The 23,476-nt window shown below is 39.8% G+C and overlaps 2 protein-coding genes across 4 annotated transcripts in view; one reads left to right on the top strand and one right to left on the bottom strand.

The window, feature by feature from the left end:
* Positions 1 to 6,692, bottom strand: part of ddx54 (DEAD (Asp-Glu-Ala-Asp) box polypeptide 54) — a 41,550-nt gene extending 34,858 nt beyond the window's left edge. Inside the window, exon 1 of the mRNA XM_020511717.2 lies at positions 6,418 to 6,692. Within this exon, the coding sequence (XP_020367306.2) occupies positions 6,418 to 6,576 (159 nt within the window). The 5' untranslated portion in view covers positions 6,577 to 6,692. The remainder of the gene's footprint in view (positions 1 to 6,417) is intronic.
* Positions 6,693 to 6,908: 216 nt separating this feature from the next.
* LOC109912308 (RBPJ-interacting and tubulin-associated protein 1) lies at positions 6,909 to 21,507 on the top strand. 3 transcript variants are annotated; one of them, XM_048611572.1, is made up of 4 exons: positions 6,924 to 6,972; positions 8,692 to 8,814; positions 13,701 to 14,065; positions 20,609 to 21,507. In XM_048611572.1, the coding sequence occupies exons 2-4, from the start codon at positions 8,788 to 8,790 to the stop codon at positions 21,177 to 21,179; spliced, it is 963 nt and encodes a 320-aa protein (XP_048467529.1). In that variant the 5' UTR covers positions 6,924 to 6,972; positions 8,692 to 8,787; the 3' UTR covers positions 21,180 to 21,507. The 3 variants fall into 3 exon arrangements, with proteins under 3 accessions (XP_020367302.1, XP_048467529.1, XP_048467530.1); XM_020511713.2 differs by lacking the exon at positions 8,692 to 8,814 and having other exon boundaries at positions 6,909 to 6,972; XM_048611573.1 differs by lacking the exon at positions 8,692 to 8,814 and having other exon boundaries at positions 6,936 to 6,966.
* Positions 21,508 to 23,476: the final 1,969 nt, after the last annotated feature.

Below are 23,476 nucleotides of genomic sequence, written 5' to 3'. Positions count from 1 at the left end.
CCTCAGTCCTTGAGCCTATCTAATAAGTTCAAGATTCTTGCTCTTGTGCAGTTGAGAGAAGGGACTGTAGGGAGGATGAGCAAACTGGTCATAGCACTGTGGTACATACAGGGAGCCATTCAACAGCTGGGAGAAAAGAGAAATGTAATTATAATCGGGAATAGTACAGTCAAGGGAATAGACACTGCTCTATGTGGCCAGGATCAAGACTCCTAAAGGCTATGTTATCTGCCTGGTTCCCAGTTCAGGATCTCTCAACTGGGGGCCAGAGGAACTTGTGGATTAGGAAAAATCCAGTTGTCGTGATCCATGTCGTTACTAATGATATACACAGAGAGACGAGATTCTGCTGAGAGAATATGAGCAGCTAAGGGCTGCATTAAAAAACAGAACCAAACAGGTAATAATCTCCAGACTACTACCAGAGCCATGAGCTAACTGGCCCATGATCAAGAAGGTAAACATATGGCTCAAAGACTGGTATGGGAGAAACGGGTTTAAATTCATGGGACATTGGCACTGGTACTGGGAAAAGCAGGAGCTGTTCAAATGGAATGGGCTTCACCTACATCATGCCAGGACCAGAGTCCTGGCATATCGCATAACTACAGCCGTGAGTAGTATTTTAAACTAAATAGTGGCGAGTTGGGTTCAGTTGCTTGGAAAATTATGGAAAAATTTAAAAGGTGGGGGGATGGCTCAACAGAGATTAAAAAGTTTCTGGAGCAAGTATTAGGACAGGGTCTATGGAAAGGCTGAGTGATCTAACTTCAGACACAGCAGATAAGGGGACAACTGTGAAAAAGGGAAGAGTCAATGCAGAACTGAGCATGTTGTACTTAAATGCAATGTACGAAACAAGGTAAATGAGATGTATAGCACAGATTGAAATTGGCGGGTACGATGTTGGGGATATCACAAAGATATGGCTGCAAGGGTATCATGGTTGAGAACCAAATATCCAAGGATACGCGTCTTATCGAAAGGACAGGCAGATGGGCAGAAGGGGAACGGTTGCTTTGTTCATGAGAAACGAAAATAAATTGATAGCAAGATGCAATAAAGAGTTGGAAGTCATAGAAACTCTGTGGGTAAAATGAGGAATCACAAAACAAAAAAAGACCCTGGTGGAAATCATGTACAAGCCTCCTAGCAGTAATCAGGATGCTGGGAAGAAAATAAATCAGGAAATAGAAAAGGCATGTAAGAAAGGCACTATTACAATAATGATGGAGGACTTCACTAGACAGGTGAACTGGGAAAATCAGGTAGTGGATTCCAAGAAAACAAATTTGTGGAAAATCCAACAAGAACTTTTTTTGGAGCAGCTTGTGGCAGAGCCCACAAGGGAACAGGCAACTCTGGATTTCAAGAAGTAATGAGGCAGACTTGATTAGTGAGCTTAATGTGAAGGAGCCCACAGTGACTACAATATGATAGAGTTCATAATATGATAGAGAAGCTTGAATCAGATGTAACAGTATAACAATTGAGTAGGGGAACTACAAACACATGAGGGAGGTGCTGGCCAGAAGTGACTGGAAGGGAAGTCCAGCAGGGAAGATGATGGAGCAACAAAGGCAGAAGATTCCTGGGGCACTGCAGAAATTCATCCCAAGGAGGAAGAAACAATCTAATTGGAGGATGAGGAAATTATAGCTGACAAGGCATGTCAGGGACAGCATAAAAGCAAGAGAAAAAGCATAAAAACATGGTGAAGTTTACGGAGAAGCCAAAGGATTGGAAAGCCGTTAAAAACCGGCGAAGGGTAAATAAAACAGCAATGGGGTTTTGTGTGTGTGTGTGTGTGTGTGTGTGTGTGTGAGAAGATTGCAAGGGTATTTTTACATAAATAAAAGGAAAGAGAGAGGCAACAATGCACATTGAACTGCTGAAAAATGAGGCTGGAGAAGCAGTAATGGAGCAAAAACAAATGGCCGAGGAACTGAATCAGTACTTTACATCGGTCTTCACATGGAAGACAGCAACATACCAGAACTTCGGGTAGAGATGTGTAAGTGTAGTGCCCAACACTAAGGAGAAGGTGCTGGGGAAGCTGAAAGATCTGAAGGTGAATGGACTACATCACAGAGTTTTGAAGGAGATAGCGGAGGAGATTGTAGATGTGTTAGTGGTGATCTTTCAGGAATCACTGAAGTCAAGGAGGGTGGAAAACGGCTGATGTAAACATCCTTGTTTAAGTAGGGAGGCAGGCAAAGGCAGGAAATTATAGACTGGTTAGCCTGACCTCTACATTACTAAGATTTTAGAGTCTATCGTTAAGAATCAAATTGCAGAGTCCTTGGAGGTATTGAGTCAGCACAGCTTCATGAAGGAAAGGTCATGCCTGACAAATCTGTTAGAATTCTTTGAGGAGGTAACGAGCAAGTTGGACAACAGCCAGCCAGTGGGCGTAATCTATTCAGATTTCCATAAGGCCTTTGACAAGATGCTGCACAAGAGGCTCTTAAATAAGTTGAGCCCATTGCGTTAGAAGCAAGGTACTTACATGGATAGGGTATTAGCCGTGCTAGTGCCACAACCTTTTGTGACATATTAATGATCTGGACAAAGGAACTGAGGACATTGTTGTGAAGTTTACAGATGACACACAGGTAGTGTTGAGTAAGCGGGGAGGCTGCAGATGGACTTGGGTAGGCTAGGCAAAGAAGTGGCAGATGGAATACAATGAGGGATAGTGAGAGTTTTTGCACTTCAGTAGAACAAATAGAGGTGCAGAATATTTTCTAAATGGAAAGAAAGGTTTAGGAAATCTGAAGCACAAAGGGACTTGGGAGTCCTACTTCAGAATTCTCTTATGGTTAACCTCCAGGTTCAGTTAGCAGTTTAGAAGGCAAACGCAACATTTCAAGAAGGCTAGAACACAAGAACCAAGGCTGTACAAGTCCCTGGTTAGATCACATTTGGAATATTGAGAGCAGTTTTGGGCCTTGTACATAAGGAAGGATGAGTTGGCCTTAGAGGGGATCCAGTGGAGGTTTACAAGAATGATCTTGGGGATGAAGGGTTTGTCATACGAGGAGTAGTTGAGGACTCTGGATTTGTACTAGACGGAGTTTAGAGGATGAGGGAAGATCTGATTGAAACTTACAGAATACTGACAGGCTTGGACAGAGTTGGCATGAAGATATTTCCGCTGATAGTACAGACCAGGACCAAGGGACAACTCTTTGGAAATGAGATGGGATTTCTTCAGCCAGAGGGTGGTGAATCTGTGGAACTCACTGCCATAGAGGGCTGTGAAATTTAAGTCATTGAGTGTATTTAAGACAGAGATAGATGGGTTCTTGATTAGTAAGAGGACCAAGCGTTATGGGGAGAAGGCAGGAGAATGGGGTTGAGAAACATCAGGCATGAGTGAATGGTGGAGCAGACTCAATGGGCCAAATGGCCTAATTCTACTCCTATATCTTTATGTCTTTCTTAAATAATCAATGTCCTCTTCAAGTGCAGCAAAACATCCTTATATTTATGTTTATGTGCCCCTGACAATAAACAAAAATCACCTGCTGTACCTGCAAACCAATGGTTTGTGATTTATGGTACAAGGCTACTTAGAGTCCTCTGTACTTCAGAGTCCTGTGATCTCTCTCCATTTAAATATTTTTTTTTCCCATTTTTCTTACCAAAGTGGATGAATTCATTTTCTCCCCCCACAATGTACTCCCTCCCTTAATCTTTCTATATCTGTTTGCAGACTCATACCCTCTTCCCAACTTCTATCTTTTCTATCTCTGTGTCATCAAATTTAGCAACTATACATATGGTTCCTTCATCCAAATCAGAGATTAACAGCAAATAACTGAGGGCCCAGCACTGATCCCTATCGCACTCTGCTCATATCAACCTGAATAAGAACTCGAACTTACATTCCAATTGGCTAACCAATCCTTTATCCATCCTAAACTGTTACCCTCTACACCATGAGTACTTACTGCATAGTAACCTTTGATGCGGCATCTTGTTAATGCCTTCTGGAAATCTAAATACAGCGTATCCATAAGTTGACATGTGCTTGTTACTTACTCAAAGCAAGTCCAAAAATTAGTTGAACATGATTTCCCTTACATAAATCCATACTGAGTCTACCTGAATGCATTTAGATTTTCTAAAATGCCCAACTTTACTCTTAAGAATAAGATTCCAGCATTTTCCATATGACAGATATTATGCCAACTGTCCTGTGGTTTCTCACTTTCTTTCCTTTCCTTCTTCAATGGAGTCATATTTGCTGTTTTCCAAACTAAAGAGACCATTCCAGAATGTGAGGAATTTTAGAAAATTAAAACCTATACACCTACTATCACAGTAGCCACTTCTTTTAAGACCCTGGGCTGAAACTGATCAGGGTCTGGGGACCTGTCAACTTTTAATTCTAATAATTTTCTTAACATCCATGCCCTAGTGCGGTGACTGTTTGAGTTCCGCCACTTTGATTTACAATTATTCCTGGGATGTTATTTTGTGTCTTCTACAATGAAGGCAGATGCAAAATGAACTGAATGATCTTAGTTGTGTACCATATATTCTATGTGAGTACTTTCACCACATTCATGAAGGTCTTAATGACAGCATTATGAACGCTGGCATTTTCTAGTCACTGAGGAGAGATGGGAAAGATAATAGTGTCGCTCAGCACTTTTTAACTAAGATCCTAAGAACTGTGCTAAAATATCTGTATTCACAGATTATACGGGTGGCAAACTTAAGTCACAAACTGGGGCCTATTTATGGCACATCTGTCCTATCAAGGGGAGGCAATGGCCTAGTGGTTTTACGGCGAGACTGTTAATCCAGAGACCCAGATAACATTCTGTGGACCCAGGTGTGAATCCTGCCGTGGCAGATGGTGGAATTTGAATTCAATAAGAATTTCTGGAATTAAGGATCTAATGATGACCGTGAATCCATCGTCGATTGTCAGAAAATCCCATCTGGTTCACCGATGTCCTTTTGGGGGCAGCACGGTGGCTGAGCGGTTAGCACTGCTGCCTCATAGCACCAGGGACCCGGGTTCGATTCCACCCTCGGGCAACTGTCTGTGTGGAGTTTGAACATTCTCCCCGTGTCTGCGTGTTTTTCCTCCGGGTGCTCCGGTTTCCTCCCACAATCCAAAGATGTGCAGGCTAGGTGGATTGGCTATGCTAAAATTGCTTGTAGTGTTCAGGGGTGTGTAGATTAGGTGGGGTTATAGAGGGATGGGTCTGGGTGGGATGCTCCGAGGATCTGTGTGGACTTGTTGGGCCAAAAGGGCCTGTAGGGATTCTATATTAAAAAAAAAAGAAACTGTCATCTTTACCTGGTCTGGCCTACATGTGACTCCAGACCCACAGTAATGTGGTTGACACTTAACTACCCTCTAGGCAATTAGGGACAGGCAATAGATGCCTAGCCAGTGACACCCTCATCCTGTTAATGAATAAAGAAAATAAAAACCAAGATCATTTTCCCAATACCTTGGTGTGTGCCCAGTTACTGGTTAGATATCACCAGTTTTCTATGTACATACATCACTATTTCTTTCACTTTGTCAATAAGCTCTGAAATAGGAAGGAGGCCTATGAAACTAATTGAATTTGGCATTTCATGGTCTTCTGTACTTAAGAGTCTATCAATTTCAAATCAGAGCTTCACCACCCACTCCCTATCTTTTCTCAAATTAGATCACTTCTACACCCATTTTATGTTTTTCCTTTGTTCCTGAACAACTCGTTTCTCCACACACTATCATCCTTTTCATTACTTAATTTCTCCTGCCTTCTGTCCTGTCAGACACCTCTTTCAGTCTCTCCACGTATCCTGCCCCACCGTGTACTTGCTTAAAATCTGAAACCTCTCTAATTGTTCTTTCAACGTAATGAAATGTCAGGAACCTGAAACGTTAACCCCACCTATGAACAGCAAAATGTTGTGAATGCTGGAAATCTGAAATAAAATTAGAAGTTGCTGAAGAGATTCAGCATGCCTGGTAGCATCAGTGGAGAGAAAAAGGCTATATTTCGAATCTAGGATGACATCTAAGAGGTTCTGGAGAACTCTTACTCTGCTCCCGAAGAAGTTCTAGATTTCGTTAACGGTGGTGCTTCTCCCCTACCACATTGACTCTTCCTATAGATAGTGCCCAACCTACTGTTTATGTCCAACTGATTATGGATTTCCAGCATGCCGCACTACTTGGTATTGAGGAAAGGTCACCGGACCTGAAATGTTAACTCCGATTTCTCTTTACAGATGCTGCCAGACCTGCCGACCTTTCTAGCAATTTCTGTTTTTGTTTCTAATTTACAGCCTCCGCAGTTCTTTCGGTTTTTACTTGGTTTTGACCGGCCCATCGGCCTCGCCGACTCCACACCGGTAGAGAGCGAGCCACTCACTCGCCGGGCCCCGGCCACCAACCTTGGCCACGGTGTCATCCTCCTCGGTTAAAGGGGCCAACTGGAACTCGCCACCGTCACTCTCCACATCGACATCCACGTCGCGATGGCGGGGCTGATTGCGGGCCCGGGGTTTCCGGCGTCTATCCGGCCGCCGCTGCTTCTTCTTCTTCAGCACCATGTCTTCTGGCGAAATTCAAACCTGCCTACCTACCGACCGACCGTTCAACCAGACACATGCGCTCGCCCCAACCCAACTGCGCAGCCTCCTGGCAAGGTCAGAGATCAATGGGGACGTCCACTCGCCGCTATCGACAGAGGGGGGGAATGCAGAAAAGCCTTTTAACTGGTTTGGAACAACACTCACAAATATGTATTTTACAAAAATTTCTCCATAGTTTAATCACATATCTAAATTATTTTTAATAGTTCCTGATAATTTGCCCTGTCTCATGTTGGATTTTGTGCAATGTATTTGTGTGTGCCCCCCTCACCCCACCAGGCTGGGCGGCGTGGGGTTGCTCTGAAACCTTGGTGTTTGCTGCTATCGCAACGTGTGAAGCGGCTGCAGGTAAAGGTGAGGTTTCCCCCGTGTGTTAACGATTCACCTGGACAGACAGTGCACTGACTGTATTACGGACTGGCTGCATCAAGTCGGTGGAGCAAATGCTTACTTATTTGGGTGACCGATTTTCCGTGGTCGTTGTTTGCGTGGCAGATTTTGTTTTCCCTCTCCGAACGAAATCAGTGCACGCCGCTAGATTTGTTACCCGTGTGTTTTTATGCAGGCGAATGGAGCATATTGCGGGGAAATGTGAAATTATCCACTTTGGAAGGAGAATGGAAAAGTAGATTCAATATTTTTAAAAGACGAACAACTAGTGAATGTTGATTATGCACAGGGGACTCGAGCATCCTTGTGCCCAAAGCGTGGCTGATTAACATACTCCTTGCAATCCTTTAGGATTGTACTTTTGCTTTTTTACAAAGGTGTTGGAACGTAAGTGTAAAAGAACAGGGTTACTGGACTCGAAGCGTTAACTCTGTTTTCTTTCAAAAGATGCTGCCAGACCTGCTGAGTTTCTCCAGTAATTTCTGTTTTTGTTTTGTGTCAGATCTTCAGCATCCACAGTTCTTCGTTTTATTTAAGAGTAAAGACGTATTGCGGCAATAAGGTTTTGATAAGACCACACTGCAGTATTGTGTTTCATGCTGTGCTCCTCATTTAAAGAAAGATATATTTACCTTGGAAGGGAATGCAAAGGTTCATTGGATTGATTTGTAGAATGAGAGGATTAGAGACATAGAGGTTTACCACAGGGAAAGAGGCTTTTTGGCCCATTGTTTCTGTGCCAGTCATGAAGAGCCTCTCAGCTCTAGACCTATTTTCCAGCACTTGGCCTATAGCCTTATAATTATTTTTAGTCAACCTGTTCAAATGTTATGGCACACCTCTGGGGTAGTTGGGACTTGAACCCAGATCTCCTGGCTCAGTCATATGGATACTACCACAAGAGCCTTTTATAGCCTTGTGTGCTGTGGTGCTTCAAGTATTCGTTGAAATATTTGTTGCAATGGTTTCTGCCTCTACCACCCTTTCAGGAAGAGAGTTCCAAATACCTACCACCTTCAGGGTGTAAAGAAACTTTCTTAAATCCCCTCAAAACTTCTCCTGTTCCTTAAGTCTACAAGGAAATCATCTGTGCCTTTTTTTCCCCAATCTCCTCTCATACTATTTCCTCCAACTTCGCTTGTGGATGCATTTTAGCCCTCAGTATTTTGGCCAGATTTTCTCAGGTATGGCAATTGCATTAAGATTTCCACTCCACCTTTTTTTTTAAATGGCAAGAAAAGTTCTGCATTTCTGACAAAAGATTCCAATCAGTGGTCCTTTAGAAATGTAGAGTCGTACTTTAAATCTGACAGGGCTCTCAATGCAGGATAGTCAGGAAAAAGCAAACCACACCTCCTTTTCATAGCAGTCAGTTACCATATTCTGTGATTTGAAGGTCTAGCATCACAGGCAGCCACTTTGACAGCTCATGTTTAATGGTAAGTCCGTAAGATAAGTGAGAAAGTAGGGTGCCAGGCAATATTCCCTGTAAGTTGTGCACATATCGCACATCAGACAAAAAATCCTGTGCACACAAAATGATCTTACACACAATCCGCAAAGCCCAGGATTTCTGAACCATTCAGGTCTGGACCCGGAATGTTATCTCTGACTTCTCTTCGCAGATGCTGCCAGACCTGCTGAGCTTTTCCAGCAACTTCTATTTTTGTTTCTGATTTACAGCATCCGCAGTTCTTTCGGTTTTTATTTCTGAACCATTGGTTGGTACTCACTGAAGCGCACACTCACTGCAATTCAAAAAGGATCATTGAAACCATAATGATATGTTCAACACACAAACAGAAGGTAAGAATGGGTGATTTTCACTTACTGAGAAATTGACAATGTCCTATGCATTATTTGCTCTGAGGGAAATGCCGGAGGTGAGTTCAGCATTGGCAAAATGTGATACAAATGGAAATTGGAGATCTAAAGTGGTATTTGAACCAAAGACTGAACATGAATTCTGCAATTAGTTTATAAAATCACAACAAAGGCGGAATGTTCGAAATACTTACTAGAACGACAGGGAGTCGTGAAATCAGGCTAGAGCATACAGTGCACACAGACTAATTCCAACATGATGAAAAGTTGAATTGATAACATCATTCTTGCAATAAAGATGAATGTGTCCATGCTTTCTATGAAAGACATTCATGATCATATGCTAAAGTATGCAAATTATACAGTAATTACTGGCAGAGGAAGAATTATGCCTTTGAATTTGTGGAGTACATTAACTTTGTTACACAAGTTGAAGTTCTTGGATGATTTGTGAAGGTTGTATTTTCATTCGTTGATGGTGGACATAAGTAGAGATCTTTCAGTACAAAAAATGTGGATTTTGTATATCAAGTTTTGACCAGAATCTGAAGTTGTTTACAAGACTGTCTTTGCAGGAATTTTGTAACTGACTGCTTGCAACAAATTCTTCATTGTAACGCCAATCCAGTAATTTTCTGTGAGCAGAAGATGGTGATGCATACATCAGATGCAGCAGCTCTAATGCTTAAAAGAATGGAGTAGCTTAATATTGTGTCAAACTGCATTGAAAAGAATTTTTTGGAACAGCATTGTACTGCTCACAGAGAAGATCTTGCAATAGATGATGCTTAGAAACAGGTCTGAATTACGCATGATAGCGAAACATTTCTAAGAAGTATATAATAGTGTACAATGTTCAGCCGTCAGCTGTGAAGAAAGGATGCTTCAAACAATTTGCCAAAGTTGCAAAGTATGAAACAGTGACATATCACTCTCAGAATGAAGTGACGTAGTTGTAGATACACTTTGCAAGTAAGTGTACCAATGTGATACCACAACATCTTGATTGACTACTGCACAAAGTAAGTAAATACGCGCAACCATACAACAAACAAATGTTGCATGTAAATGCTCACAAAGCCACAAAATTGGATCGCATTGACAGCTTTAAATGATGTTCAATGTGAACTGGCATCACTGTCCAAAATACACCATAAGAAACTGGAACAGAAATATACTGTTCTATCCCTCAAGCCTACTCTGCCATTCAATTGGTTCAAGCTGATCTGACATTCCTTCGTTTAGAGAAGTTGACAACAATTGAAGCTATGCAGTTTTCAAAGGCCAAGATTAACAAACTGAACATTCAGTATCTAGGTGAATGCTTTGTTGGAGTGATGCAGTTAAGAAGGTTATGGTTACTTGTGTGACCATCTGTATAGCAGATTTTCAGAAGAGTAATGAGTGGAGTAGCACTCTTGCTTAGGCTGTAATTGCCAAGACAATCAATTATTAATTAGGAAAAGACGGTGTGAAATGACTGATATCAAAATATTCCACTCATACTAAATTATATGAAAGTGTGGTCATATGTCTTTGTGGCCAATAGTACAATTCAAAATCAGTGGTTGTGGAAAATGCCAGCATGAGTTCCATTCAGATATTTTGTGATTTGGTAAACTATGCTTAAACGTTGACCAGCTTCAAGAAATGTCCATTATGCTGGACATGTGTGTAACATTTCAGGTATGGAGTGCTGACTGTGAGCATTGATTTAGATCTATTGTAATATCCCAGCTGAAGTCCAGAAACCTGAAGTTGGATCCCAGACTGAAATCTGACTTGATAGATCATATTTTTTATTTTGTTTTAATTTTAATAAGCACACAATGTTGCAGGTTTTGTTTTAACAATAAAACAGAAGATTACTAAACAAAAAAATCTAGTTACTTATAACACAAACTCAAGAGTTTTAAACACAGTAAATGTATATTTCCACTAATCCCAAAACACTTCTTTACAAGTTCCGAAAAATTTCCCTTGTACAGTGCACCGAATCACCCTTTTTTACGGTATTGATAGCAGAGCAAATTCTTTTCCAAATATCTCAATAGGCTTAAGGTAAATATGACTTTAAATCCTAGACTGGAAACACTGTTTGCCTCTTCTTGGAGCTATCTATCATGCAATAGAGCTTAAACTTCCTCAGTTTCAAGCCCACATTGGCGTTTTATCCTAATACTTATGGAAAAATGGAAGAAAAAAATTTAAGAGAAATTGCATTCTTGATTTTAGGTTAATCTGAAATATAATTGACCAAATATGGCCTTTGCTTATAACTGTACACATCTTTCATTATTTAAACTGATGAGACATGAACTTACTACCAAAAGTCTATTTGTAAATTTAGAATTTCTCTCTCCTGCAAATTATGCAAGATTTAAATATTGGAGCTTTGGTTTCGCAAGTGAACTTACGTTTTAGACAAACAATCAATTTTAATTTTTTTTCATGTCACTGCTCCATTGGTTTGTTATTAACAATGAAATAAATCTAACAGGAGTTTTCAGTTACGTTTAAAGGATATAAGGTCTCTATCATACTTCCTACCTTAGTCTACTCTTTGGTCACAATTATATTTTTGGCATATATATCTCATTCTTTTAGTATCACTAACATACATGTGGTGCAGGTAGAGCCACAATAGGAATGTTTCCATTATCAGGCTGCAGATTGTAGCTGCATGCTTCTCCTATGAAATGGAGCTGCAAATGTTCATTGAAGAAAAATTTATAACAGGAAGTCAAGATTAACTGAAGTTTTGATATCAGAATTAGAGATTTGGGAAAATAATTGCACCTGAACGGTGGAAGGGATGATAAGGGGAGAGAAGAAGTCAAGGAAGGGGAAGTACATGAGAGAAAAGGTTCAGGAGGGGGGAATTGGGAATGTTTGCCTGAATAGTGTGAAGGAAGAGGATGCTATTTTACATGCCAAACTGCTGGTTGGACTAAGAAACTGAGGTTAGCTAACAACTGTTTCTCTGCCCTTTGGAGGGCAATAAAATTCAGTGGGAAAACTAAAATGTCTGAACTAATGCTATATGGTGGATCTTTGTGCTCCTCAGGAATTGGGAAACATGGGAAGTATGGTTAATGGACTTAATTGGAAGTGTTTATCAAGTCTAAGGTGATACTTATTTTGTGGGGTCTGTCATATTGGGGAATAGAATTTGGCTGTATTGCTGATGAGTGGAAAAGTCACAGATATGGTGATCTATTTGCAGAATGGTGGTAGGAGTAGCTGAGGTACTGTTCAATGCTGAGGTGTTAGGAGAGGTCAAGTAACACTCAATAGAAGTGTGGTTGGTCCTGTTCAAGATGTTGCTTGAGTTTTAGTTTCCTGTTTTTGGGGGTTGGGGTGTGTGCTGAAAGAAGCTTTGATAGAATTATAGGAGGTGTGAAATGCTTGATTTTGTGTAATAGGTTTTCATCTACCAGAGGATACTGTTCCAGGAGAGACCATTGGGCGCAAAGCGATCTCTTCAGCCCCCAGTTCTCAAGCCTATCATAGTTTATTAAAAGAAAATTTTAAAACGTTTTCTTCAACTGTTTTGTTTTGCTCTTTGATTTTTCAGACATCTCTGGTACTGTCATCTTTACATGATTTGCTTCAGTTGTGTTGGGAAGCAATTCTGCATATTTTAGTTGAAAAACTCATTTAACAAATAAAATTAAATATAAACCAAGTGCTTGGAAAACTCAGCAGGTTTGGCAGCATCTGTAGAGAGACAAACAGTTAACGTTTCAAATCCGGAATGACTTCTTCATTACTGATGAGGGGAAGAAATGTAATGAGTTTTATGCTGTTAGTAAAGGAAAGTAGTGTGAAGTAGAACACAAGGGAAAGTTAGGGATTAGTTTGGAGGGTGAGAGAAATGAAACAGCACATCTTGGAAAGAAAACAAAAATAATAGTCATTGTAAAGAAATAGCATTGAGCTAGAGTAAGTATTAATTCTGAATAAAGGATAGTCTTGAAAGAAAAACTGAAAACAAGATACAGACTGACACTTGGCAAAACAAAATCAAAATGGAGGACTGTTCATGTTCTAAAGGTGTTGAAGTCAAAGTTGAATGCAGATGTAAGATGGGGTGCTATTCCTCAAGCTTGTGTTGGACTTCCCTGGAACATTGCAGCAGCATGAGGACAGAAATATGAGCATGAGTGCAACATAGTGAATCAAAATGTCAAGCAACTGTCAAGTGTACTGCAGTGACTATTGCATACAAAGTTGGAAGAAGTACAATTTAATTGCTACTTCATATGGCAGGAGTGTTTGGGGTTTGGGTAGTGAGGAGACAGGGGTTAAAAGGGCCAGTGTTATATCTCCTCCAATTGCATGGGAAGGTGCATGGGGAAAGAACAGCAAGTGTTGGGAGTGGACACAGTGTTGAAATGTTCCTTCCTTTAATATCACATATAGTGTTTTATTTGGTGGGATGTTGATTTTGTAAGTATTAATTGAGCTACCATGTAATGTTACATGGCACCTCAGTTATTTTCAACCTTCCATGAATTATTACCCTGATAGCACAATCTACGGTATCTAGTATAGCATTTTTAACTGCTGAGACTTCACTATTTTTATGATTAGTACACAGTGAATTTTTCTGATTTATGTATTAAAAATAGTTGAGCCTTACCCAAAGGCTTATTGGGTTGAATCAGTAAATTGTAGCCCACAAGAATTAATAAGTCCTTTGTTGTGATTGTTGGTCCCTGCTGAATTAACTGATCTCAACATGGGGGTTGGTACAGGAGTTATAATTTGAAATAATGATATGTTTTAATTTTCAGAGTATCATAATGAATTAATGTATGCCATTACTGAAGGTATAAAACTCCCTTCATTTTTCTTGTCTTTAGATTGACTTCATACTTGAAAAATCCAAATCAGTGCGCCGGAATCCATCTTCAGGAATAGGCATGTCAGCTGACAAAGCAGTCAATGCTGTTCAACACAGTCATGTACGTCGTAAAGGATTCAGACATTATAGAGTTATAGGAAAGACTTCCTATGTGGATGAAACCTTGTTTGGAAATTCTAGTGGGCTTCGGAGTTCAGTCACTGAATTTGAACCACCATGGGGTTCCACATCTCAGACTGGTTCACAACAATCGTCATCATGGAATTCAAGTTCCCAAATAAAGCCTAGTGCAAATGGAGAAATTGGACTAGTTCCAAATGCACATAAATGTGATGGCACACCAATAAAAAAGAACAAATACAGGTAATGACAAACAAGAGTTAAATGTTTCAACATAGGTGTAATACTTAAGGTGCCATAATGGCATACATGAGAATAAGAAATAAATTTTCCCGACACGAAAATTATAAATATTGGGCTGAATAGCACAGACAGAGAAAGCAGGTGATGCCTGCAGTAAACCCAACTCAATGCTTTCTGGATTGGAGGAAGTTATTACAGACGGTAGAACTGAATTGTGGAGTTTGTTCACATGTCACCTGAACCATGAAGTCTATAGCTTTGTTTTCCAGCATGAGGGATTAATCAAATCCCACCTTGATAGTGTTCCATAACTTATTTTTGTTAATATAAGACTTCATGGACTCTGGTTGAACACTGTTTTGTGGCAGAGAATTCCACACTCAGGGCACTTAGAGTAAATAAATTTCTGCTAAACTCTTTCATTCTTTTGGTGGTCCTATGATTGACCAATGGAAGGAATCAACCATCACCAACCTTTATGGTCATCTTGAAGAGTAGGCCTGGTTAGCTCAGTTGACTGTACAGCTAGCATTGTGGATCAAATTAGTAGCAATGGTAAGAGGTTCAATCCTTTCTGGGGCTGGGGTAAATTCAGAGCCTATGTCCTTATCCTATCTCTAGTAAAAGAAAACCCAATTAGTTAGGACTGATTGAGGAAAAGAAAATTGGCAATGACCTGTTTTCAGGCAGAGCACTTGAGGAAAAAGACCTTGAAGACTTCTAACAAGTCTGTAGTGAAAAAGTCACATATAACTGCATCTTTACCTATGCTACACTTTGTCTTTCCTTTAATGGGGGGCTACCCCAAATTAAATACACTTCTGCCATTTAAAGCCAAATAAATATCTTGTATCATTCAAGATTGCTTTCTTATGTTTGAATTGTGTCTTTAGATACAAAATCAGGAAATTTTTGGTTAACCTATTTGCATTGCTACCTTTAGTAATGAGTGCTTTTGTAAATTAAGCATACAGTACTGATTTTCTACTCATTCAAAATCTTATGGATTGCTATGCATTTCAGTTCATTATTCTTCCATCTAAAGAGTGTAATTTCACCTTTTCCTATGCTGGATGATAGGATAATTGCAGGAAGGATGTTTTTCCTGGCTAGGGCATCTAGAACCAGGGACACTGTGTCAGAATAAGTGTTAGGCCATTTAGGACTGACATGAGGATGAATTTCTTCATTTTGAGCTGGTGAATCTTTGGAATTTACCACCACAGAGGGCATGGCGACTCAATCATTGAATGTTAGATCAATAGATTTCTAGATATTAAAAAAATCTAAAGACATTGGGACAGTGTACCTTTAACTCCAGCTTTTGTTTCAAACAATTTCGGCAAAAGAAATACATGTGATATTATGTTTGAAATGATTTGCTATTTAACTTTCTTCTGACTCAGCAAATCTTGGTAGCATTCTTTCAAGCTACTCCATCTAGTTCTAAAATAGGTTCCATTATGCCAAGGAGGCTAAGGGCTGGCTATCATCAGAAAGACTTGAAGCTTTTAGGAAGTCTGTTATTGTTTGTTTTGTAATTTGACAGGAAAATAGAACGCTACAGCACAGAAGGAAATCATTCAGTCTATTGTGCCTTACTGATTGATTAAATTAACTATCCAATTAATCCCATTCTCTTGTTGTTTTCCAACAAGCCAGCAAATATTTTCAAGTTCTAATCCAGTACCCTTATGAAGGCTGTCATTGACACTGCTTCAATATATGAGAATATAATGTGGAAAAATGTGAAATTACCACTTAGTAGAAAAAAAACAGAAAAGCGGAGTAGTTTGTACATGGTGAGAGATTGGGAAGTGTTGACGTTCAAGGGGATTTTGGTGTTCTTGTTCATGAGTCACTGAAAATGAACATGCTAGTGCAGCAAGGCAAATAGTATATTGGCCTTCATTGCAAGAGGACTGGAGTACATGAATAAAGGTGTCTTGCTGCAATTATATTGTTCCTTGAGAAGATTGAACCTGAGATATTGTGTACAGTTTTGGTCTCTTTACCTTCTCCTTGTCATAGACTGAGTACAACAATGATTGATTCAGAATGAATCAATGAATGAGCCATACTGATTCTGGGATGATAGGAATGTCCTGTGAAGAAATCAGGCCTTTATTATCCCGAATTTAGAAGAAAGAGAGGTAACCTCACTGAAGCATATAAAATTCTGACAGGGCTTGACAGAGCAGATGCAGGAAGGATGTTTCCTCTAGCATTGAGATCTGGAACTGGAAAACATGGTTCTCAGAACAAGGTGCAAGCTATTTAGGACTGGAAGAAGGAATTCCTTCACACAAAATATCGAATCTTTGGAATTTTCTACCTCCATGGGCTATGGAGGCTCAACCATTGAATATGTTCAAGAAAAAGATCAATAGATTTCTAGGTATTCAAAGTATTAGGGGATATAGGACTGATCTGATAAAATGGTGTTGAGGTAAATGGTCGGTTATGGTCTAATTGAATGGCAGAGCAGGCTTATTGGGACAAATGGCCTGCTTGTGCTCATATTTCTAATGTTCCTACTTCCACTTCCAATTATGCATTGAGTTTCAGATCATAAAGTACTCTTATGTCAGCACTGCTTTATCAATTACCTTAAGTTTGTACTTGCATGTGCATGTAGATAAAATGTTTCCTCTTGTGGAAGAATCTGAAACCAGGCATCACCACAGATACTACCAGACCAGAGTGTCTCCAGCATTTTCTGTGTTTCTTTTGGATTTTCAACATCTGCAGTATTTTGCTTTTATTACCAGGGATCACCATTTCAAAATGAAGCATTACCTATTTCTTTGAGAATAAATTTTTCATGAGCCTTTGGAACTCGCTACCTCAAGGGGTAGTGGAAGCACTGTCTATGAATATTTTTTAAGGCAGACATAGATAGATTCTAAATAAGTATGGGTACCAAAGGTTCTGAGGAGACCAGAAGTGTGGAGTAATCAGATCAGCCATGAACTTACTGAATGGCAGAGCAGACTCAAGCTGCTGAGTGGTCTTTGTGTGCTTCTAATTCATATATATGCTCATATAAATTTCCCAGAGAGTTGCGTTATCAACTGATAGATCACAAAGTTGAGATTGTGACTTATTGAATGACACTAGCCTAATTCTGTGTGGCTTTTCCTTTCTACACATTGAGACTTAACTTTTATTTTTATAGAGCATTGTTTACCTCAGATAGCAAATTGCGCTTAAGAAATAGATATGAAACTAAAGCTTGTTTGGATTGTAACCAGACTCTAAAACAGTTTATAGTGTTTGCTTTGAAAAATTACTGTCAATGTGTTTTGTTGAGAAGTTACTTCCTAGGGAAGAAATTGGGCTTTGTTATAAGCTCTAATTGGCCTTCAACAGGCTGATATACATCTTAGGTGTGCATTCAGAATTATAAAATTAGGTATGCTGAATGCTGTGTCACAGCAGCAGGTCAACTAAAAACTTCCAGCAACATTCTAAACAAGTACATCATGGACCAATCAGTCTATAATACTGCATTGACTGTTATAATTTGAGCATGATTGATTGAATGAAATGAAGCCACACACATTCAGGGCAGGATGGGACGGTCAGAGAATGTGAAGAAAAGTTCAGAGCAGAAGGCCATATCCATTGAGCCTGTAAGCAGCAATTCTCTTACCTGAAGTTTACAGAGGACCAAATGCATGAGATGTCTTCAAATTGTGACAGAAATCTGACAAAGGCTGCACCTTCAAAGTAAGGAAAGGAGTCTTTGCCTGTGGCTGCCCCACTGACTGCGGCTGATGACTTTTATGCATCTGATTCCCAACAGGCAGCTACTGAAGTATAGGGCAGCATCTGTCAGTTTGTAAGGACCAGTGGCTCTTCGGATTATTTGCAATGCAGAATGATGCCAACAGTGTGCGTTCAATTCCCACACCAGCTGAGGTTATCATGAAGGATACTCCTTCTCAGCCTGTCCCCTTGCCTGAGGTCTGGCGACCCTCAGGTTAAAACACCACCAGTTGTCTCTCTCTTTACTGAGAGACCAGTTATGATCTGGTAGGACTATGACAACCTTACCTTTTTTTAACACTGCTGTAAAGAAAGTCACAAGTCTCTTGATGCAAAGAGAGACAATTTCATCTCGTTCCCTTTTGCTAAAGCATGTTTTGCATGTGAATGATGTGATATTTCTGAACTGAAAGGTAGAGCACTCCCTTAGCATGCACTGGTCAGTAACCACAGGCAGCTCATCATGCAGGTGAGTAAGTATATTCTAGCAAAAGTCATGATTACTTTATTCTGCAGGAGTTTTTTGTGCACACTATATTTAACCCACAAGGCTGGCTACTAGACAACAAATGTTCTCCACTGATGACATGACATGGCCCCAGTCTGGAATCAATGCACAACAGATATACAGTGAGAGCCGTGTTGCCACAGGAAACATGATAGAGCACACTATCAGCGTCCTCGTACAATGCTTCCACAATCTGCACCATCCTACAGTGCTCAGCTAAATGAATATCAAGTCATACAGTGGTATGCTGCACGATATACAACCTGGCCATTGTGAAGGATCAGCCTTTACCTCTGCCTATCAGCTGAGAAGCTGGGGAGCAGGAGGACAAGAAAACGAAGAGGTTTTCAACAGTATAGATTGGGAGAAGAAGGGGGCATTCATTGTAGCCAAACCCTTTCTGCCTGGCTCGATGAGCTAGAAGTAAATTCAATTGGAGCTTCCCATTCACTAATAGCGCCAAACCCCTCATCTTTTAATTACTAACCATCAAATCATCTACACCTGAAAGACTGTAACAACCACCAGAAAATGCACAGTGCTTTCCAACTTTACACGTTAAGTAATGACAGAATGCATATTAAAAAAAAAAGAACCACAACTGTGTACACCTTCCAATGGTGGCCACTACTATCTCTTCAATTGATGTTAAAATATGCAAGCGACCTTGTCCTCCAATTCTTTGCAGCTTTATCTTGTTTATCACAACCTTCTGCTGCAATAAAGGAGGAATGGTGTCAGTATCATTCAATATATTTGCGGTGCGACTACCATGTTTCAATAACCACCTTTGAGTTTGTGTCTGAGGCTTCTAACAGTGTTGAGTCTAAAGTTGAAGTTGAGGTAAAGAAGATGAATGAGTACTGGGAGAGATTATTTGCAGGTACATGAAAGTGGATGAGGCTGTTGAAGCTTTTGATGGGAGGCTAAGTCAATCATTCTGACTCATGTCAGATCATTAAGCTTCCTGTACCATATCAGTTAGCAACACTGTTGGCATTGAAGTTGTTTCGCTTTTTTCTTGATGCCAACTGAGCATGTCTGGAGTGCCTCATTGTCTTGCAAAATTGGATAGAGGATGCTTTTCCTTTCTACCTCTTCTACAAAAACAACAGATTGTCTGAAAACATTGATGTGTGCTTGCTGCCTCATTCAGCCATTTCTCAAAGTATCACAGCACTGATTCACTTGTGAGAAAAACTCGCACTACTGTTGTCGCAGGGGAATTCCCTTCAAAAGGTGTGGGCTTCCTTTAAGTTTTGCAAACACTTGCAATACTAGCTCCGTATAGTTCCTGGCCAATGTGTAGTGATTGTAACAAGGTCAGCCAGGTGGACATCATAGAATATGAGTTCCCTAATTGGGGTTGTTAATCTGGTCCAATCAGTGAGTCCTGGCTGACAGATAAAAACGGGAGTGTCAGACATCTTATTCATTCTGTGAGCTGGATCAATGTCAAGGACTCTCCACGTGTAAATAAAGGGCGACTTGGTGACGGGATACCAGCCTCTCTGGAGTTACTTCACAATGAACAACACAGATAGTGCTAGCATTTGATAAAATTTAATATATACCACACTCCTGTTCAAGTCATGTTCCCATATTTGTAACTCTACTTCCTTCAGAATTTGGATATGTTCTATGTTTTTACAACTTTTTGTAAAGACAAATTGTTAAATAATTTGTACCATGTTTAATTTATCAGATGCTTTTTGATTAAACATTGTAAAAGCCAAGGCCATGTAGTATGATGACTTCTGGATCATTTAATGAATTCCAGTTTAAAGAGACATCTTTATTGACTACTGCAGAAATACAGTGATTCATAACTTGTAATCATTTAATGACTAGTTTACTTTGAACAGTCTTGCCAAGTTGTCTATTTTGTTAGTTTACCATCTTAATTGTGCAAGCAAATTTTTGGATGATCTGAAGGAAAATTTTCAGGAAACCTTCTGTTTCACCCAGAAATTCTGAATCACAAACAGAAATTACTGGAAAAACTCAGCAGATCTAGCAGCATCTGTGGAGAGAAAAGAGAGTTAACATTTCTGGTCCAGTGACCCTTCTTTCCAGCAATTTCTGTTTTTGTTTCCAATATTGGCTAAAAAATTTGATGATAGTTACAAAATTGCAGATATCCAAGCAACCCTAATAAAAAGAGTCCAAGAAAAGCTACTTAATCCAGCATGTTAAAAAAATGTAATTGCCATCTTGTGCATTTATTGAATATTATGTCGATTTTATTTTCTTCTTTAACCAAGGTTAAAAGGCCATGTGCCTAGCTACTGTGATGAATCACTTTTTGGCACAAAACAAGAGGATCCAGACTGGGAAGCACCATGGACTGCACAAGAAGATAAAATAAAGATTCGTCCACTCCTGTGGACTCCCTCAGTGCATAAAATTAGTTCAAATGCATTTTGTTCGTGTAGCTGTCAGTTCTCGTCTGCCAAAGGAAATCCAGTGAAACCACTTTATTCAGTCACAAGAGAATCTTGCACTGATCCAATTACAGAAAAAAGAGGCAAATCAGATTATTGGAAGAGGCCAAAGAGTGATAAAGACTCTACTAATGGCACCACTATTCAAGAACAATCAAAATCTTTAACTAGGATACCCAGCCCTTGGAAAAGAATTGTGAAAGCAGATTCCCCACTGAATACTGCAAGGAACACAGAGCAGTTGCAATGTAGACCAATTTCACCATTTACTAGATTATCAGGACCAAAGCATTGCAATAAACAGAAACCTGGTAACCTGTCAGATTCTGTTTCATATAGTCAACCCAAGATAACAGGTTCTGTCACGTTAAGTCCTCCCTGGAAATACTAGAGCTGTTTGGGGTATAACTGAGACTGAGGTATTTCTGAAGTCAGTTTGGAATAGGGATGTAGCTACATTTTCAGTTACCTAAGTATCATGTAACAACAATGATCTTATTTAAAAAACAGTCAAGTTCAACAAATGAGGGAACTGTGGGAAGTGAGGTGAATGTCACTGAGAAGATGTTGAACCTGTTGATTACATGGAACCGGTCAAATTCAGATCCTTCGAGATGGCCCTCAAGAGGAACAACAATGATCTTTTAGAGTCATAGACATGTACAACACAGAATCAGACCCTTAGGTCCAACTTGTCCATGTTAACCAGATATCCTAAATTAATCTAGTCCCATTTGCCAGCATTTGGCCCCTATCCCTCTAAACCCTTTCTATTCATATATCCATCCAGATGCCTTTTAAATGTTATAATTATACCAGCTTCCACCACCTCCTCTCGCAGCTCATTCCACACATACACCACCCCCTGTGTGAAAAAGTTGCCCCTTAAGTCCCTTTAAATCTTTCCCCTCTCTCCTTAAGCCTATGCCTTCTAGTTTTTGGCTTCCCTACCCTGGGGAAAAGACCTTGGCTATTCTCCCTATCCATGCCCCTCATGATTGATGGTTGCTGGTTTAAAATCCTATTAATTACAAATTTCAATCAAAGATCTTGTTTGTTTCAGTAAGTAGATAAAACTGGCAAACTAAGCTCAGTTTTCAGAAATGTGAGGTTATCCACTTTGGTTTCAAGAAAGATAAATTGGAACATTTTCTTAAAATGTTGCCCCTCAGGTCACTTTTAAATCTCTCCCCTCTCACTTTAAACCTATGCCATCAGTTTTGGACTCTCTTACCCTGGGAAAAAGACTTTGGCTATTATCTATGCCCCTTATGGTTTTATAAATCAAACTCAAAACACACTGTGCAAACTCAACACAGACAGTCACCTAAGGCTGGATTTGAACCGAGGTCTCCGGCACTGTGTTTGTCTTCATGCAGCAGAATATAGGGCATCTAAGGGAAGAATGGGCAACAGATGATACAATAACAGAGCATGCCCTCAGTTTTCAGAAAGTGTGCGTATAAGTAGAACTCTTAAAACAACATAAAACTGTTCTTCCCCTTTGAGGTTTCGTCAGGGATGAGGGGCTATGATCAATGCTGCCCAGCCTCAAGGTTATTGGAGTAATTTTATCCAAAATGCCTTTTGCCAAGTTAGCAAAGAGTACATTTTTATCTCCTCAATATCAGTACTATAGGGTTTCTTGGATAATAAGCCCTAAATTAATTTTCTTAGGCTTGCTTTATAGTAACTAGCTGGCATGTTTGAAAGCAGATACGTCTCGTAAAATACAGATAAAATGCATTCTCACTTCTTCCCTAGCCTAGCAGCTCAAAATTATCATAAAAACAAATAAAAATAATTAATTATTTAAAAATTAATATACAACTGGCACTAGTACTATTGGAAATCCATTTTCAGTTATACAAGACCAATTCAGAGAAAAATTTACTGGTGCCTTTTGGAGAGAGAAACAGAGTTAATGTTTAAAATCCAAAATGACATTTCTTCAGAAATGAAAGATGTTGGAAAAAGTACTTTTTACATTTTTGACAGATGGAGGGACGGAGGGAACAGATAGTTTAGAGGCCTAGTGCAAAAGACAAAGAGTTGTTAATGGTGGTGAAAGAAAAATAAATGTAAAATGGGTGTAAATTAATTCTTGAAAGAATGGGTCTTCTCTACGGAGCAAAGTCAAGGCTGTGGAGCAGGTTGGAGACAATGTAAGAAGAATGGAGAACAGCCATCATATGCAGTCAGTTTCTGAAGTTTGGGAATCCAACATTCAGCACTTGACGCTGTAAAGTACTTAAGCAGAAAATGAGGTGTTGTTCCTCGAGCTTGCATTGTGCTTTGCTGACCATCGCAGCAGGCTCAAGAAAGAAATATTAGTAAAAGACCAAGAGTCAATACAGTGTGGAGCTGGAGGAACACAGCAGGTCAGGCAGCATCAGAGGAGCAGGAGAGTCGATGTTTCAGGCCTAGACTCTCCATCTGACCTGCACTGTATTGACTCTGACTCTAGCATCTGCAGTTCTTGCTATCTCCTAGTATAAGAGCAAGATGTTTATTGAAATGGCAAGCAACTGGAAGTTTGGGGTCATTCATACAGACAGTGTGGTAGTGCTCCACAAAGAGATCACCAGTCTGTGTTTGGTCTCATCAATGTGAAGAAGGCATTGTGAGCAGTGAATACAGGAGACCAAATTGAAAGAAGTACAAGTGAAATGCTGCTTCACCTTGAAG

The sequence above is a fragment of the Rhincodon typus genome, chromosome 24 (genome assembly GCF_021869965.1).
Source record: "Rhincodon typus isolate 14 chromosome 24, sRhiTyp1.1, whole genome shotgun sequence".
NCBI lineage: Eukaryota > Metazoa > Chordata > Chondrichthyes > Orectolobiformes > Rhincodontidae > Rhincodon > Rhincodon typus.
Note: the sequence above shows the minus strand (reverse complement) of the source record. Positions and strands in the feature narration are given on the sequence as shown.